This window comes from Lissotriton vulgaris, chromosome 5, assembly GCF_964263255.1.
Source record: "Lissotriton vulgaris chromosome 5, aLisVul1.2, whole genome shotgun sequence".
NCBI lineage: Eukaryota > Metazoa > Chordata > Amphibia > Caudata > Salamandridae > Lissotriton > Lissotriton vulgaris.
In genome coordinates, this window is record NC_141693.1 from 1737693039 (window position 1) to 1737709779 (window position 16741).

At 49.9% G+C, this 16741-nt stretch overlaps 1 protein-coding gene across 9 annotated transcripts in view; it reads right to left on the minus strand.

Moving 5' to 3' along the window:
• KAT7 (lysine acetyltransferase 7) overlaps window positions 1–16741 on the minus strand; it is a 707790-nt gene that overhangs the window by 221218 nt on the left and 469831 nt on the right. For all 9 annotated transcript variants that reach the window (XM_086923976.1, XM_086923975.1, XM_086923978.1 and 6 more), the window contains one exon: window positions 9053–9146. In XM_086923976.1, coding sequence (XP_086780102.1) covers window positions 9053–9146 — 94 coding nt within the window. The remainder of the gene's footprint in view (window positions 1–9052; window positions 9147–16741) is intronic.

The following is a 16741-nucleotide window of genomic DNA, read 5'->3' on the forward strand; positions in this document are numbered from 1 at the left end:
TACACCCCTCAGCCATGCCGGACTTCCCCAGGCCAGGGGCTGGTGTGCCCCTGGAACTGGTTCAGACCGGCCTATGCGTAGTGAGCACCGGGGTGCCACTCAGCAGTCACCTTCCTGTAAAGCCCTGCCTACCCAGGATACACAAAACCATGTCTGGGACGGTGCTAGCACCGCCCCTGACAGGAAACCCTTTGTCCAGGCTCCCCTCGCTGGAAGGACTCCCAGCTGCAGGGGGTCAGACTCGTGTCTGTGGTGGCAGCATCCATTTTGTGGAGCTGAGGCTTCAGTTAACTTTAACCGGGGTTCACAGTTACATACATGTCGTGTCCCTCTAGAAGGGTGGAATGCTAACCCCGTCGCCAGAATTGGCGAGGGGTTAGTATTCCAATTCGTATGACACCTTACTCGACATGTTTTGATAAAGCAATACCAAAGATAGCATTTAACCGCGAGGATTATAATGCACTTAAGAGTATATGGTATGCGATATCATGGAACAGCTATTAGGACTTGATTCCGCAAGCTGCAGACAGGCTCAGCTCATGCCAGAGCACCATCTCACACGATTCCAAGCACTCTGCCTTCAGGATTGTCAAGGCCTGCCATAGGAGTGACTGATAGGGATCTGTGTGTCCATTTTAGGGTTAGGTATAGGGATACTACACCTACAGCAAAGGGTGATTACACGACTTTGCCCCAGCTGTCATGCAGCCAGTTGTGTCAGATTTAGGAGGCCAGCCAGGGGTGGCATAATACATGCTGCAGCCCCTGGCAGCCCTGGGTACACCTATGCCCTGAGTTACAGGGTCTGATAAGGTGGCCCAGTACCAATTGGTAGATGCACCTAGGGTACATGAGGTAATTTAGAAAGAGAACAGCCAGGCTGTGGGTCTGATTGGCAGGCCCACAGCCAGAGAAAGTCGTAAACCAGTGAAACAAAAGCAAAAAATCTGGGTGATCATAGGATTGCAGACCCTACTCTCCTACAGGGCCCCACACAGATCTCGTGGATGCTGGGGGGCTGATCTTCGATGCAGGAGCATCCGGGCCAGCCATCTTGGGAGAGGTCGGCGGACTAGTCTCCCCCTCGCCCTGACTACTTGAGGGCGGGAGTCTCACGCGCGCAATCACTGACTAAACGAAGATTGCAGCGCGAGCGCTACACCTTTACTAGCGCTAACTCGCACCAGAATTGTTGCAAATAACTTGCAGCTTTTATTGATCCTTTTAGACTTTTAAACATTTTCGAGTGTGATTTATCATGTGCTTTTTATGTGATACTGTGCTTTAGAAACCATCAGTTCTGCCCATACCTGTAGTTTGCTCGCTTTCCCCGGTCCACCACAGCTTCTGTGCTGTTTGTCGTGGAGGGAGCTTTGGAGCGAAATCACTTTCTGGTTTTCTGGCTGTCCCATCCGGGCCAGCCATCTTGGAGAGGTCGGCGGACTAGTCTCCACCCTCACCTAATCTATAAGATCCCCCACAGACTAGCGCAGCGGTGACGCGCAGCGGTAGCGCCGAATACGCGCCGAAGAGGCGCCAAAGAGTAGCCAGTCTGCGCCAGTCCGCGGCACGGAGGCGGACGGGGCCGGACGGCTTACGTATATATTCGCTATCTGTGCAAGTGGCTCCATTCTAGCGTATTCTAGCCCCGAGCTTCGCTCCTTGCGCCCCCCGTGTAGCCGCTGTCATCATGTTTTTCCGGGAGGGCGGGCTCTGAAGAAAGGCTGTAGTACTTGTGGCTGGCGCCTCCCTGATCGGAAATCTTTTATACAGGTCAGTCCACCCTTTCAACATAAATGTTTACTACTGAACACTAGATCCCTACCCGGCCACTCTCTAGACATTTGGAATATGTTACAGGATTCTAAGATATCCTGTCTGTTCCTTACGGAAACTTGGCTGTCCGATTCTTCCTCTCCCGATTTGGCCAATGCCGTACCTTCTGCCTATAACATTTATAGGAAAGATAGGTCATCCGGTAGAGGTGGTGGAGTGGCTATTATAGTTAATAAGAATATTGTATGCCATACGTTCTCAGTAGACAATATACAGGGCTGCGAAGCATTAGGCTTTACTCTCCAGCTCTCATCTTCCCAGGCCTGTACTGGTATCCTGGTCTACAGATCACCAGGATGGTAGGGCTGTTTTTGGAAGAACTACAGGCAGCCCTATCAATACCATGCCTTAGGTCTAATCATTGCATTTTATTAGGTGACTTAAATATCCATATGGATAATAGTTCGGATCCGGACACTCTAAAACTGCTAGATATTACTTCCGTGTTTGGCCTATCTCCTTATGTGGCAGGACCGTCTCATAATAAAGGCCACACGCTTGACCAGATTTTTTCTACCGTTCCTATCTGTGTCGACCCTCCCATGCCAGTTTTGTGGTCAGATCATTTTCTCATCACTTTCTCCATCTCTGTCATGGCTCCATCACGGTCCCAACCAGCAGGGTCGCTAAAGCATCTCTCTAAATCTTTCCATCTTCTTACTAGAGAGATGCTATCAAATGTTCTAACTAGCTTCCCGTGTCCCACCTCTAACAATATAGAGGAGTATATCGATCTCTTCCATAATTGGTTCACAGACCGTCTAGAGAGCTTGGTTCCAGCCAAAAAACATACTTCTGCAGACAAGAGAACATCTGCTCCTTGGTTTACCCCTCACCTAAAAAAAGCACGACAAGATCTTAAGAAAGCAGAAAGAGCATGGAGGCGATCCTATGATCTTTGAGAGGTTAAATTTTAAGACGCAGACTCGAGCCTACCATAAATTTATTTGGGAAGGTAAAAAATCCTATCTGGAATCCAGAATCAATGAAGCGGAGCATTCTAGCAAGGAAATTTTTAGGGTGGTTAAAGACTTCACCTCTCCCGCTGCTTATACTCCGACCCATGTTCACTCCGAAACTTGGTTGAAGGAATTAGCTGTCTATTTTGTACAGAAAATTACCTCTATTCAATCTTCCCTCCAGGCCACTTTCCAGCAGCATACGACAAGTCTGGGGTGTCCCTTGCCAGAGCATGGCCCCTTTCTGTCCAATTTTCCCCCTTTAGATCTAGAGAGTTCTCTTGCTATTCTGACAAGTCTCAAATCCGGATCTCCACAGGATCCTTGCCCTGCCAAGTGTCTAGCAAATATGGCACCTGTTCTTAATGACTTGATAAATCCTATCTTGAATCTGTCACTCTCTTCCGGGGTAGTTCCCAAAGCTTGGAAGAGTGCCATGATCTTACCACTTATAAAAAAAACGGCGCTCGACCCTGCAGTTCATGCAAACTACAGACCCATCTCCTTACTCCCTGCTCTGGCGAAAGTGACTGAAAGGTTTGCTCACAGATCTATTTCCAATTTTATCGAAGAAAGGGGTCTGTTGCATGGTACTCAATCCGGCTTCCGTGCAAATTTCAGCACGGAGACCGCGCTCCTTGAAGTCACAGATGCCATCAGGGAGGAGTTGGATGCTGGTAAAAAAGCGGTACTGATTATGCTGGATCTGTCGGCGGCGTTCGACACCGTTCCCCACGCATTTCTTCTCTCCAGACTCTGGGACTTTGGTTTGCGGGGAACGGTGTGGAACTGGCTTAAGTCCTTCTTGGCCGGCAGACAATCTGGGCGCCACCTTTCTCTGCTGAAATGTCACCACTTGAAGTCGGGGTCCCTCAAGGTTCCATCTTAAGCCCCCTCCTGTTTAACATCTTTATGGCCCCCCTGGCGGTGACAGCGGAGTCTTTTGGCGCCCGGATTGTCAGCTATGCTGATGACACCCAGCTCCTCTTTGTAAGTAACAGGGATGGTCAGTTTGATGGTGTCCAGGTCAACGGATGTTTGAGTGCTATTTTTGTGTGGTTTGGACGCCATGGGCTGAAGTGCAACGCCGACAAGTCGGAGTTGCTCTTCTTTGGCTGTACATCTGAACCCGATTGGAAAACCTGGTGGCCGAAAGACATGTCTCCTCCCACTAGCTCGTCTGTGAAAGCCAAAAATCTGGGAGTGGTGATTGACAACAAGCTATCTTTCGGACCACATATTTCATCTCTCACTGGGAAATGTTTCGGCATCCTGCGGATGCTTCGCAAATTTCTCCCCCTAGTCTCTATCCAGCACAGAAAAATTATTGTCCAGGCACTGATCTGCTCCAGGCTGGATTATGCAAACATTCTGTTTCTGGGACTTCCTAAATATCTGGTCAGGCGTCTGCAAATCGCCCAGAATTCTGCAGCCCGAGCCATTTTTGGCCTTCCAAGGAAAGCCAGAGCCACGGATCTTCTCGCCACATTGCATTGGCTCCCAGTTGCAAAAAGGATTCTATTTAAAACATTGACCACGACTTTCAAGGCCTTGCATGGCATAGGCCCCAAATATATCTCCAAACGACTGTCTTGGTATACCCCTCTCAGATCTCTTAGATCCTCGTCCTTATCAAAAATGAGTGTTCCCACTATCAAACGGGCAAGAGTAGGAGGACGGTCTTTTCGGCACTTAGCCCCTCATGCCTGGAATGATCTTCCAATCTCTTTAAGACAGACTTCCAGTCTTCTGTCTTTCCGCAAGGCCCTTAAGACTTGGCTCTTCCCGTAATCTTTTGATGCTGTTTTTATGTTTGTATGCCCTTTTGGTGTTATGTTTTCTTTCCCCATCTTTCGGTTGGGAGTCTTCGTCAAAGCGCCGGGATACTCCAGTGGAGTGGCCGTGCGCTATAGAAGTGTACAAATAACATAACATAACAGGAGCTGCTCGGGGTCGGGGCTTCTCAGTCCCCAAAGCACTTGGACGAGGATGCCTCGGAAGTCGTGCTGGAGCGAAGTGCTGCTTCTTTCAAGATGGCCGGTCCCACGTGTCTCGTCACACCCACGGGTCTCAGCTCAGCTGCAGATGTGGGTTGAGGTCGGAGAGGTCTGGGAATCCGGGTCTCGTCGGGCTCTGAAGTCTGGATCCTTTGCAGGAAGACGACAAAGGGAAGTCGCGGTGCGCTGATGGTGCCTGCTGATGCAGGGTGGACACTCATTGCCCACATGGGAGATTCCTTCTGTCTTCTGTGGAGCAGAACGTCGAGGTCCAGAGTTTCTTCTTGTGAAGTTGATCAGGATAATCTAATTTGGAATGGGACCAGCTCCTACCTTTATCCGGCTAAAGGGGGCTACACTACTACTAGGTCCCTCCTCTGGGTGGGACCAGGAAGGGGGGTGGTTACACCCACTTTCCTTTGTCCGGTCCTGCGCTAGCTCCGGGGCTGGGGTGCCCCAGGAACTGGTTTGGACCGGCATATGCACAGGGACACCTGGTGTGCCCCAGGCATGTCTCATTCCTTTCAGCCCTGTCCTACCTAATACACAAAATCCTGTCTGGGGTGGTGCTAGCACCTCCCAAGGCAGGAAACCCTTTGTCCGAGCCTCCCTCGCTGGAAGGACTCCCAGCAGCAGGAGGTCAGACTTGTGCCTGTGGTGGCAGCATCCATTTTGTGATGCTGAGGCTCGAGTTAACTTTAACCGGGGTTCACAGTTACATACATGTTGTGTCCCTCTAGAAGGGTGGAATGCTAACCCCGTCACCAGAATTGGCGAGGGGTTAGTATTCCAATTTGTATGACACCTTACTCGACATGTTTTGATAATGCTATGTCAAAGTTAGCATTTGACCGCGAGGTTCATAATGCACTTAAGAGTATATGGTATAGCGTTATCATGGAACAGCTATTAGGACTTGGTTCCGCAAGCTGCAAACGGGCTCAGCTCATGGCAGAGCACCATCTCACATTGTTCCAAGCACTCTGCCTTCAGGATTGATAAGGCCTGCCATAGGAGTGACTGATAGGAATATATGTGTCCATTTTAGGGTTAGGTATAGAGATACTATACTTAAAGCAAAGGGTGATTACACCACCTTGCCCCAGCTGTCGTGCAGCCAGTTGTGTCAGATTTGGATGGCCAGCCAGGGGTGGCATAATACATGCTGCAGCCCCTGGTAGGCCCTGGGTACACCTAGGCCCTGGATACCTAAGGTATGCTGTACAGGGACTGATAAGGTGGCCCAGTACCAATGGGTAAATGCACCTAAGGTACATGCTTGTCAATTTAGAGAGAGAACAGCTAGGCTGTGGGTCTGATTAGCAGGCCCACAGCCAGGGAAAGTCATAAACCAGTGAAGCAAAAAGCAAAAATCGGGGGTGACCATAGGATTGCAGACCCTACTCTCCTACAGGCCCCGCACACTGCAAGGGATCCGCTGACGTCCCAGGAGGGGAAGAAGCCAGCGAGGCTTGCAAAGCCGCCGCATATGTCTCCATCTAGGCTCTAGTCGCCCCTAACACAGGGAAACAGCGGATAAGTGGAAGACACGTGGGGCCGCACCACCCGCGGAGAGCCCACACCCTCTGACAGGCCGGAAATCTACCCTCGGGGACAAACAGTAACACTTACCGACAGACGAGCAATGCTCCTGCGACCTGAGAGAAGTACACTGTCGACGAGGGAGGCAGCGGGTTTGAGAACCCTCTGCAGGGGCTGGGCGAGATGACGACGCCGAACCGGACATGCGAGCCGAGAGAAGTCTCATCCGGCGCTCCCGCCGGGACTTCAGCTTCATCTGCTGGCGCGCCTCACAATCAGTCGAGTCGTGGTGATTCCCCAAACACCACATGCAGATGGGGTGAGGATCCGTCACCGACATCAGGCGTCCGCAAGACGAGCACGTCTTAAAGCCCAAAGGCATTCGCACACTGTTCCCACACACACGCAGTAGCGAAAGGGAAAGGCCTAAACACGCCCAGAGCACGATCCAGATCCGCACTGCACGCGGAAAAGGAAAAAAACTGACGTAGATGCGCCGGGTGGGACTAATGTGTCCTCGCTGAAGTCACGTATGCTGACAACGACTGGGCAGAGTCGCGTGATGCCGTCATCCCGGCACGCCGGGAAAAAAATTTCCGGAACCAGTCTCACGCCTGGGGATAATTATAGGTGAAGGAATCTGCGGATAGTAGTCTCTATCAGATGATAGTTTATAAAAGATCTCTCTACATCAAGCGGCTGAAGCAACTTTCTGCAGCAGGACAGAGGTTCAGGAAAGTCTGAGCTCAGTTTGTAAAGAAAATTAGAATGAGTCTCGAGTCTTTACTAGTACAGAGCATTGTATTAGGTTAATAATAAGGTTTTTGTTTTGATAATCAAATTTTATTTGCATTTTATATGAGAAACAGAACAAAAACCAGCGCATATCAGCATGAATACACAAGAGCCATATACAACAAACAGCTTAATCCGGCTCTAGGGAATGATAGGATATCTTCTTATGGCTGTACATAGGGCAACATGTACTTTTACATTTGGAGGGCAACATGAATGTAAAGAAGGCAGCAAATTCAACCACTTGCCCCCCCATCTTCTGGAACTTCCTCGGACATCCAGGGGCCTCAAACAGGGTTTCTTCTTGGGTGGCACACCAATCCACCCCTCGTCGCCATTTCCGCAGGGTAGGGGACCTGGTGCTTGCCCATGCCGCCGCTATTTCACGTTTGGCAACTGCGAGGGCTGTGCCAAAAAGAGCTTGTCGGCTCTAGAGCCGTCTAAGCCGCCAAGAAGCAGGCGCATGGGGTTGTGGGGGACCTGCCAGCCTAGTGTCTGGGTAAGCTCAGACTCTATACTGGACCAAAACGAGGCGAGGGCCGGGCAGGTCGACACCATATGAAAGAAATCTGAAGGAGCCTGACCACAGAGGGCACAGTCTGGGGTAGACTCATCGGGGTGAGGTAGTCTATGTGGAGGTAGTAAAGTTGGATGAGGCGAAGCTTGGAGGAGGTCATAAGGGTTTTGGGGGCCATAAGAGCATCACACCAATCCGCTTCCTCCAGGGGGCCCAACCATCCCTCCCAGCGGGCTCTGAGTGTGTCCAGGTTGGTAGGGGTGTTGTTAATTAGAGATAGATATATCCTTGAAACCCCTTCCCAGGTTTCCCATAAGTACCTGCGCCTCTAGTGGGCTGAATTCAGGTATCGATGTACCGGGGGAGGTATGTGCCATGAGTGTGTGGCAGATTTGGAGGTATCAATAGAATTGGGAGGTGTGGAGGGAGTGGCGCTTTTGTAGCTCAGTAAAGGTCCGAGCATGGTCACCCACCCAAATATCTCCGAGGACAGAGATTCCAATGTGGTCCCAGAACCAGAAGCCCATTAGGGAGGATGTCTCTCGGAGCCATGTGCCCTAGGGGTGTGTAATAATAAGGTTAATGATCCAGTTCGATGTGAGGGCTGTATTAATGTGTTTGAAACCCTTTTATGATTGGATTCTGCTATTTAAATATGGAAAATTAAGCCGGAAAGATTAATTTTTTCATATTTACTGTAAGTTTTCTTTTATTTTTAACAATTTGGGGTCCTATGCAAAGGTGGGACATTCAGTGCTCATGTTTTCGCTGCTCATACCTTGAAAGAAATAAAGATAATTCATATTTCCAAACTATATGGAATGCATTTTATTCACATTGCTAAGATGAAAGAACATGCCACTATGATTAATCATGTAACCTGCAGGTTCTCTGCATTGGGTTTACAGAGCTACTGAGCTATCTTTCTAACTGTGACCTCTTGACTGAATGAAGGAATGCTAATTTATATGCCAAATAGCTGACCAATTAGCTGTGGCTGGAATGTGTGGGATTCCAACAAAGGAAGAGTGGAGACATTGTTATCTACTTTGCAATATGGATACACATTAGAACATTTATTTTTCGTAAACAACGCAAAACCTGGCTCTTTCCATAAAAGGCAGTTCGGACCCTAGTGATCATTCAGCACGGGGATGCTTCAGAGTAGTCATGAGCCGTATAAAAATCCCTTCCATTCTATTCTATTATAAGGGGAATTTACCCTACAGCAAGTCAGGCTTTCTGTATCTAGGTAACAAACTAGAAACGGTAGTGGTGGGGAAGACGTTTGGGAAAAGCATTTTTAAGACTTACCCAACATTCATTCTAACAAAGAAGCAAATACCAACCCAGATGGACCAATAACCAATAGCAATTACTTTTTTTTAATGGGTTTCACTTACTGAAATCAATTAGCATTTTCCCATATCCCTGCCGCATGTACTGAGGCATCGTAAGGATACAGGAGACGTTGTAATTGAGGAATGAGTTTTTCTCCTGCAAAGAAGTTGTATACAGAGAGAATTATTCCTGTTTTCATGATTGACAATACTGAATAAGGAAAAAACAATATATACACCAGCGAGAAATATATCAGTTTCACCATAAACCAAACAAATATTCCATCAACACATACTCCGATTAAATGAGAGCATTTAAAGCCAGTGTCAACCCAGCAAATACACCACTAGACAAAACAAACTGGTGTTGAACACAGCCACTTCCAAACAGGATCACATGCTAAACGTATGTGCAAGTCAACAACCTAACAAGTACTTCTTGACCTAAGTAGGCAGTATTGACTTCGTTTTTTTTTTAAACTTTGTTTATTATTTTCAAAAGAAATACAAAATTAAAGGTAAGCATACATGTCTAGAATATACTGACGAGTCATAGGGTGTCACTCTAGTCACATATACAGAATGCAGAATATTCCGAGCACATTCAAAAGTCATTCTTTGGACAGAACAAAAGTACTCAATTGGACATCACATCAATTGCAACCCTCCAAGGCAGCCCATCCCCGCATCGCTCCCAACAGGATTTGTACATCTCTAGGCTCCCCGAGTAACCTGTGAACATGGACAAAGGAATCAGAGGCATCAAATCGAATATGCTACTTACCAGTATGCATCTGTTCTTGGCATGTAGGGCTGCTGACATTCATATCTGTGCATAGATCGCCGCCTAGTGTTGGGTCCGGATGATCGCACATTGTTGTCCTGGAAGAGTCTTCGAAGTATCACAAGATAGGTGGCTCCTCCCCTGGACTACAGTGTGCATGGGCATCGACTCCATCCCCAGATTGTTTTTAGCCATTGTGGCAAAGATGGAGTGTAACACTGAGTGATGACCATGCTAAGAGTATTTGTGAGTGCTGCAGCCGCTACAGGCGCCGGGGAGGAGGGCGGGCGATATGAATGTCAGCAGCCCTACATGCCAAGAACAGATGCATACTGGTAAGTAGCATATTCAGTTCGAGGCATGTGGGCTGCTGAATTCATATCTGTGCATAGAATACATAGCAGTCCCTCCATTAGCGGCGGCAGCCTGTGCCAGCTGCAGCAGTTTGGAAAAGTGTTTTTAGAACAGCCTGCCCTACAGCTGCCTGCTGTTTCGAGTGCACATCTACACAGTAGTGTTTTGTAAATGTGTGTGTGGTAGACCATGTGGCTGCTCTACATATGTCCTCTAAAGGAATATTTCCAAGGAAAGCCATGGAGGCCCCCAACTTCCGGGTGGAGTGGGCCCGTGGGGGGACCGTTAGAGTGCGCTTGGCTTTGTGATAGCAGATCTGAATACACTTAACGATCCACCTGGCTATACCAGCCTTGGAAATGGGATTGCCTTGTGTTGTGGCAAAAAGGCAACAAATAGTAGTTTTGTCTTCCGAAAATCTTTGGTCCTATCAATGTAGTACATCAAGGCTCTCTTGACGTCAAGCGTGTGGAGCATTCTCTCCGCCACTGACTCAGGATTTTGGAAGAATACAGGCAGTTCTATAGTCTGATTGATATGGAACTGTGAAACCACCTTAGAGAGAAATTTAGGGTTAGTGCGAAGCACCACCCTGTTGGAGTGAATCTGTATGAATGGCTCTTGGACAGTTTGTGCCTGGAGTTCACTAACGCGTCGTAGTGACGTAATGGCTATCAGGAAAGCCACTTTCCATGTTAAGAACTGAATCTCACATGAATGCAGAGGCTCAAAAGGTGGACCCATCAGTCTTGTGAGGACCACATTCAGGTTCCATCCAGGAGCCGGTGGGGTCCGGGGAGGAATGACTCGTTTGAGTCCTTCCAGAAAGGCTTTGATGGCAGGCACTCTGAAAAGGGAGAGATGCTGCTTGTTTTGAAAATAAGCAGCTATTGTGGATAAATGTATACAAATGGAAGCACAGGCCAGATTGCATTTGTACAGATGGAAAAGATAACAGATGATGTTCTGAATAGATGCATCTAGCGGGTCAATGTTGTGGCCTGCACAATAAATGACAAACCACTTCCACTTTGCCGCATAGCATGCTCTAGTGGTGGGCTTCCTTGCCTCCCGGATGATAACCATACAGTCAGGAGGTAAGTTGAGGTAGCTGTGAGAAGGTGGCCTGATATGCAGTGCTCACTATTCTAGTGAACACTATGTATCAGTCCAGCAACCCTTATTGATGATTGGTTGTAAGTCAACCTTATAGACCAGCTATCCTAGTAGCGTGGATACGAGCAGTCTAAGGCTAAAGACTCGAGAGGGCGTGTTAAGCCAGCTGTTATACCACACATATACCCCTTGAACACCAAGTGAAAGGACACCACACAAGTGTTATGAAAATAAACAGTGTATTTATTAAAATCACAACAGCCCTGTACTCTTTATGAGGACAGGGTACTAAGCACAAAACAAAACTCTTACAAAAATACTTAAGTTAGCACAGTATATACAAATGCCCGAGGGGCACGGAAAACCATATACTCTGGAAGTGGAATGCGAAATTACTAGCAGGTAAGTACAGTACTAATAGGCTTAGGAATAGCTAGGACTTGACTATAGAATCTTCAGATTACTTCTAGGAGGCCTAGGGGACTCGGGTGCAGAGTGTGCACTCTCACGCGTGATGCGGGACAAAGTCTATGGTAGCTAGTAATGACAAAGTTAGTGTTCTCGGGCAAACCCGACCTGGTAGGAGGAAAACGAAAGTGGATCCTGACCTTTGGATAGTGAGGCTATGCTGGGGCACCGAAATGCCGAAGTTACCTAGCCCAGGGGCTGCAGCTGCATAGGTCTCAAAAGACGTCGGGAATCCTCGTAGACGGACCAGGAGCCTGGAAGAAAGAAGTTGCTGGCAGGCGACCAGTGAAGAAAGTTCGATGGATCCAAGCCTGGATCGAAGATAGATGACACCTGAAAGCAGATGGGACCAAGTTCGAGACTACTAGCCAGTAGTCAGGGGGCACCAGGAGGGCACCGGATGGTAGTCACCTCGACTAGGTGAGTGGGTGACGCTGTGCTCTGCAGATCTCACGGACCAGGAGGCGTTGTCGGCGACCAGGATGGAGGAGCGAGCTGTCCCACGATGGATGAAGGTGTCGGCGTCGCTGGACCCAGGATTGGGCAACAAAGCCTTGGCAAATTCAAGCCCACGCGGTGGACTCAAAATGGCGTCTGGAGTGGACCAGGAGGGTCCGGGGTGCCTCTCTTGAAGAAGGAAGCAAGGGCCAGTCTGGGCAACCAGACCAGCAGCAGTGATGTCGTCGGGCGTCGTGAAGAAGGCCACAAGCCAGCCGGCTAGTAGCCAAACAACGCGGTGAGCAGGCAAAAGCAGAAGGGCCCCACGCAGATCGTGGAGATGCTGGAGGGCTGATCTTCGGTGCTGGAGCTGCACAGGTTTGGGGCTTCTCGGACCCCAAAGCACTCACCAGTGGAATACTCGGTGGGCTTGTTGCAAAGAAGTCGTGCAGTCTTGGCGATCGTCGGTCCCTCGAGGTCTCGTCGCACTCACGGTTCTCAGCTTTGCTGTAGAGGTGAGTAGAGGTCAGAGGTGCCAGGGAAGCCGGGTCTCGTCGAGCTGGGCAGTCGGATTCCGGAGGAAGGACTTGCAGCAGACCGCAGTGTTCTTAGGATGGTGCCCGCTTGATGCAGGGTGACTACTCCTTAGCCACAAGGGAGAATCTTGAAGAAGAAATCTTGATGTCCTTTCGCAGAAAGTCGTGTCTTGATTCCAAAGATGATCTAATTTGAACAGGGGGCCCGCTCCTATCTTTATACTAAGAAAAGGGGCTGACCCGGTGACTAGGTCCTGACTATGGGTGGGACTAGGAGGGGGGTGGTTACACCCCTCTCCCATGCCGGACTTTCCCCAGGCCAGGGGCTGGTGTGCCCCTGGAACTGGTTCTGACCGGCCTATGCATAGTGAGCACCGGGGTGCCACTCAGCAGTCACCTTCCTGTAAAGCCCTGCCTACCCAGGATACACAAAACCCTGTCTGGGACGGTGCTAGCACCGCCCTCGACAGGAAACCCTTTGTCCAGGCTCCCCTCGCTGGAAGGACTCCCAGCTGCAGGGGGTCAGACTCGTGTCTGTGGTGGCAGCATCCATTTTGTGGAGCTGAGGCTTCGTTTAACTTTAACCGGGGTTCACAGTTACATACATGTCGTGTCCCTCTAGAAGGGTGGAATGCTAACCCCGTCGCCAGAATTGGCGAGGGGTTAGTATTCCAATTCGTATGACACCTTACTCGACATGTTTTGATAAAGCAATACCAAAGTTAGCATTTAACCGCGAGGATTATAATGCACTTAAGAGTATATGGTATGCGTTATCATGGAACAGCTATTAGGACTTGGTTCCGCAAGCTGCAGACAGGCTCAGCTCATGCCAGTGCACCATCTCACACGATTCCAAGCACTCTGCCTTCAGGATTGTCAAGGCCTGCCATAGGAGTGACTGATAGGAATCTGTGTGTCCATTTTAGGGTTAGATATAGGTATACTATATCTACAGCAAAGGGTGATTACACGACTTTGCCCCAGCTGTCATGCAGCCAGTTGTGTCAAATTTAGGAGGCCAGCCAGGGGTGGCATAATACATGCTTCAGCCCCTGGTAGGCCCTGGGTGCACCTATGCCCTGAGTTACAGGGTCTGATAAGGTGGCCCAGTACCAATTGGAAATGTACCTAAGGTACATGGAATCCATTTTACAGAGAGCAGTAGGCCTGGGGTCCTGATTGGCAGGGTCCCAGGCCAACTATGTCGTAAACCAGCTAAAACACAGGGCAAAAAGTTGGGGGCAACCATAGTCAGGAGGAACCTTCCTACAGTAGCCAAACTCTAAGACCTCAGGAGCCAGATCGTCAGGTTGAGCTGTTGCGGATCTGGATGCTGAATGTCGCCATGGCTCTGCGTCAAAAGCCTGGGTGTGAGGCACAGCTTTTGATGCGGTACCACGGACAGTTCCAGAAACGTGGTGTACCATGGTTGGCGAGCCCACGTTGGAGCAACCAGGATGAGAGTCTCAGAGTGCTGCTTCAGCTTGCGTGCCACCAGCGGTATCAGAGGTGCTGGGGGAAAAGCGTACGCAAATTTGCCTGACCAGTTCATCCATATCGCATTGCCTTGCGACTGTGGATGTGGAAACCTGGCGGCGAAGCTTTGGCATTTTGCGTTCTCCTTTGTGGCGAATAGGTCTATCTCTGGATGACCCTGTAGGAAGGTACCTCCTGACTATGGTTGCCCCCAACTTTTTGCCCTGTGTTTTAGCTGGTTTCTGACATAGTCGACCTGGGACCCTGCCAATCAGGACCCCAGGCCTACTGCTCTCTCTGAAAATGGATTCCATGTACCTTAGGTACATTTCCAATTGGTACTGGGCCACCTTATCAGACCCTGTAACTCAGGGCATAGGTGTACCCAGGGCCTACCAGGGGCTGAAGCATGTATTAAGCCACCCCTGGCTGGCCTCCTAAACCTGACACAACTGGCTGCACGACAGCTGGGGCAAGGTGGTGTAATCACCCTTTGCTTTAGATATAGTATACCTATATCTAACCCTAAAAATGGACACACAGATTCCTATCAGTCACTCCTATGGCAGGCCTTGACAATCCTGAAGGCAGAGTGCTTAAAATCGTGTGAAATGCATGAGCTGAGCCCGTTTGCAGCTTGCGGAACCAAGTCCTAATAGCTGTTCCATGATAACGCATACCATATACTCTTAAGTGCATTATAATCCTCGCGTTTATATGCTATCTCTGGTATTGCTTTATCAAAACATGTCGAGTAAGGTGTCATACGAATTGGAATACTAACCCCTCGCCAATTCTGGCGACGGGGTTAGCATTCCACCCTTCTAGAGGGACACGACATGTATGTAACTGTGAACCCCGGTTAAAGTTAAACGAAGCCTCAGCTCCACAAAATGGATGCTGCCACCACAGACACGAGTCTGACCTCCTGCTGCTGGGAGTCCTTCCAGCGAGGAGAGCTTGGACAAAGGGTTTCCTGTCCGGGGCGGTGCTAGCACCATCCCAGACAGGATTTTGTGTATCCTGGGTAGGCAGGGCTTTACAGGAAGGTGACTGCTGAGTGGCACCCCGGTGCTCACTACGCATAAGCCGGTCAGAACCAGTTCCAGGGGCACACCAGCCCCTGGCCTGGGGAAAGTCCGGCATGGGAGAGGGGTGTAACCACCCCCCTCCTAGTCCCACCCATAGGCAGGACCTAGTCACCGGGTCAGCCCCTTTTCCTAGTATAAAGTTAGGAGCGGGCCCCCTTCCAAATTAGATCATCTTTGGAATCAAGACACGACTTTCTGCGAAAGGACTTCAAGATTTCTTCTTCAAGATTCTCCCTTGTGACTAAGGAGTAGTCACCCTGCATCCGCAGGCACCATCTTAAGAACACTGCGGTCTGCTGCAAGTCCTTCCTCCGGAATCCGACTGCCCAGCTCGACGAGAACCGGCTTCCCTGGCACCTCTGACCTCTACTCACCTCTACAGCAAAGCTGAGAACCGTGAGTGCGACGAGACCTCGAGGGACCAGCCATCTTCAAGACTGCACGACTTCTTTCCAGCACGACCGCCGAGGGATCCTCTGGTGAGTGCTTTGGGGTCCGAGAAGCCCCGACCCTGAGCAGCTCCAGCACCGAAGTTCAGCCTCCCAGCATCTCCACGATCTGCGTGGGGCCCTTCTGCTTTTTGCTGCTCACCGCGTTGTTTGGCTACTAGCCCGCTGGCTTGTGGCCTTCTTAACGACGCCCGACGACATCACTGCTGCTGGTCTGGTTGCTCCAGACTGGCCCTTGCTCCCTTCCAAAAGAGGAGCACCCCGGACCATCCTGGTGCACTCAAGACGCCATTTTAGGTCCACCGCGTGGGCTTGAATTAGCCAAGGCTTTGTTGCCCAATCCTGGGTCCAGCGACGCCGACAGCTTCATCCATCGTGGGACAGCTCGCTCCTACATCCTGGTCGCCGACAACGCCTCCTGGTCCGTGAGATCTGCAGAGCCCAGCGTCGCCCACTCACCTAGTCGAGGTGACTACCATCCGGTGCCCTCCTGGTGCCACCTGACTACTGGCTAGTAGTCACGAACTTGGTCCCCTCTGCTTTCAGGTATCATCCATCTTCAAGATCCAGGCTTGGATCACTTCGAACTCTCTTCACTGGTCGCCTGCCAGCATCTTCCTTCCAGGCTCCTGGTCCGTCTACGAGGATTCCCGACGTCTTTTGAGACCTATGCAGCTGCAGCCCCTGGGCTAGGTAACTTCGGCATTTCGGTGCCCCAGCATAGCCTCACTATCCAAGGGTCAGAATCCACTTTCGTTTTCCTCCTACCAGGTCGAGTTCGCCCGAGAACACTAACTTTGTCTTTACTAGCCACCATAGACTTTGTCCCGCATCACGCGTGAGAGTGCACACTCTGCACCCGAGTCCCCTGGGCCTCCTAGAAGTAATCTAAAGATTCTATAGTCAAGTCCTAGCGATTCCAAAGCCTATTAGTACTGTACTTACCTGCTAGTAATTTCGCATTCCACTTTCAGAGTATATGGTTTTCCGTGCCCCTCGGGCATTTGTATATACTGTGCTAACTTAAATATTTTCAT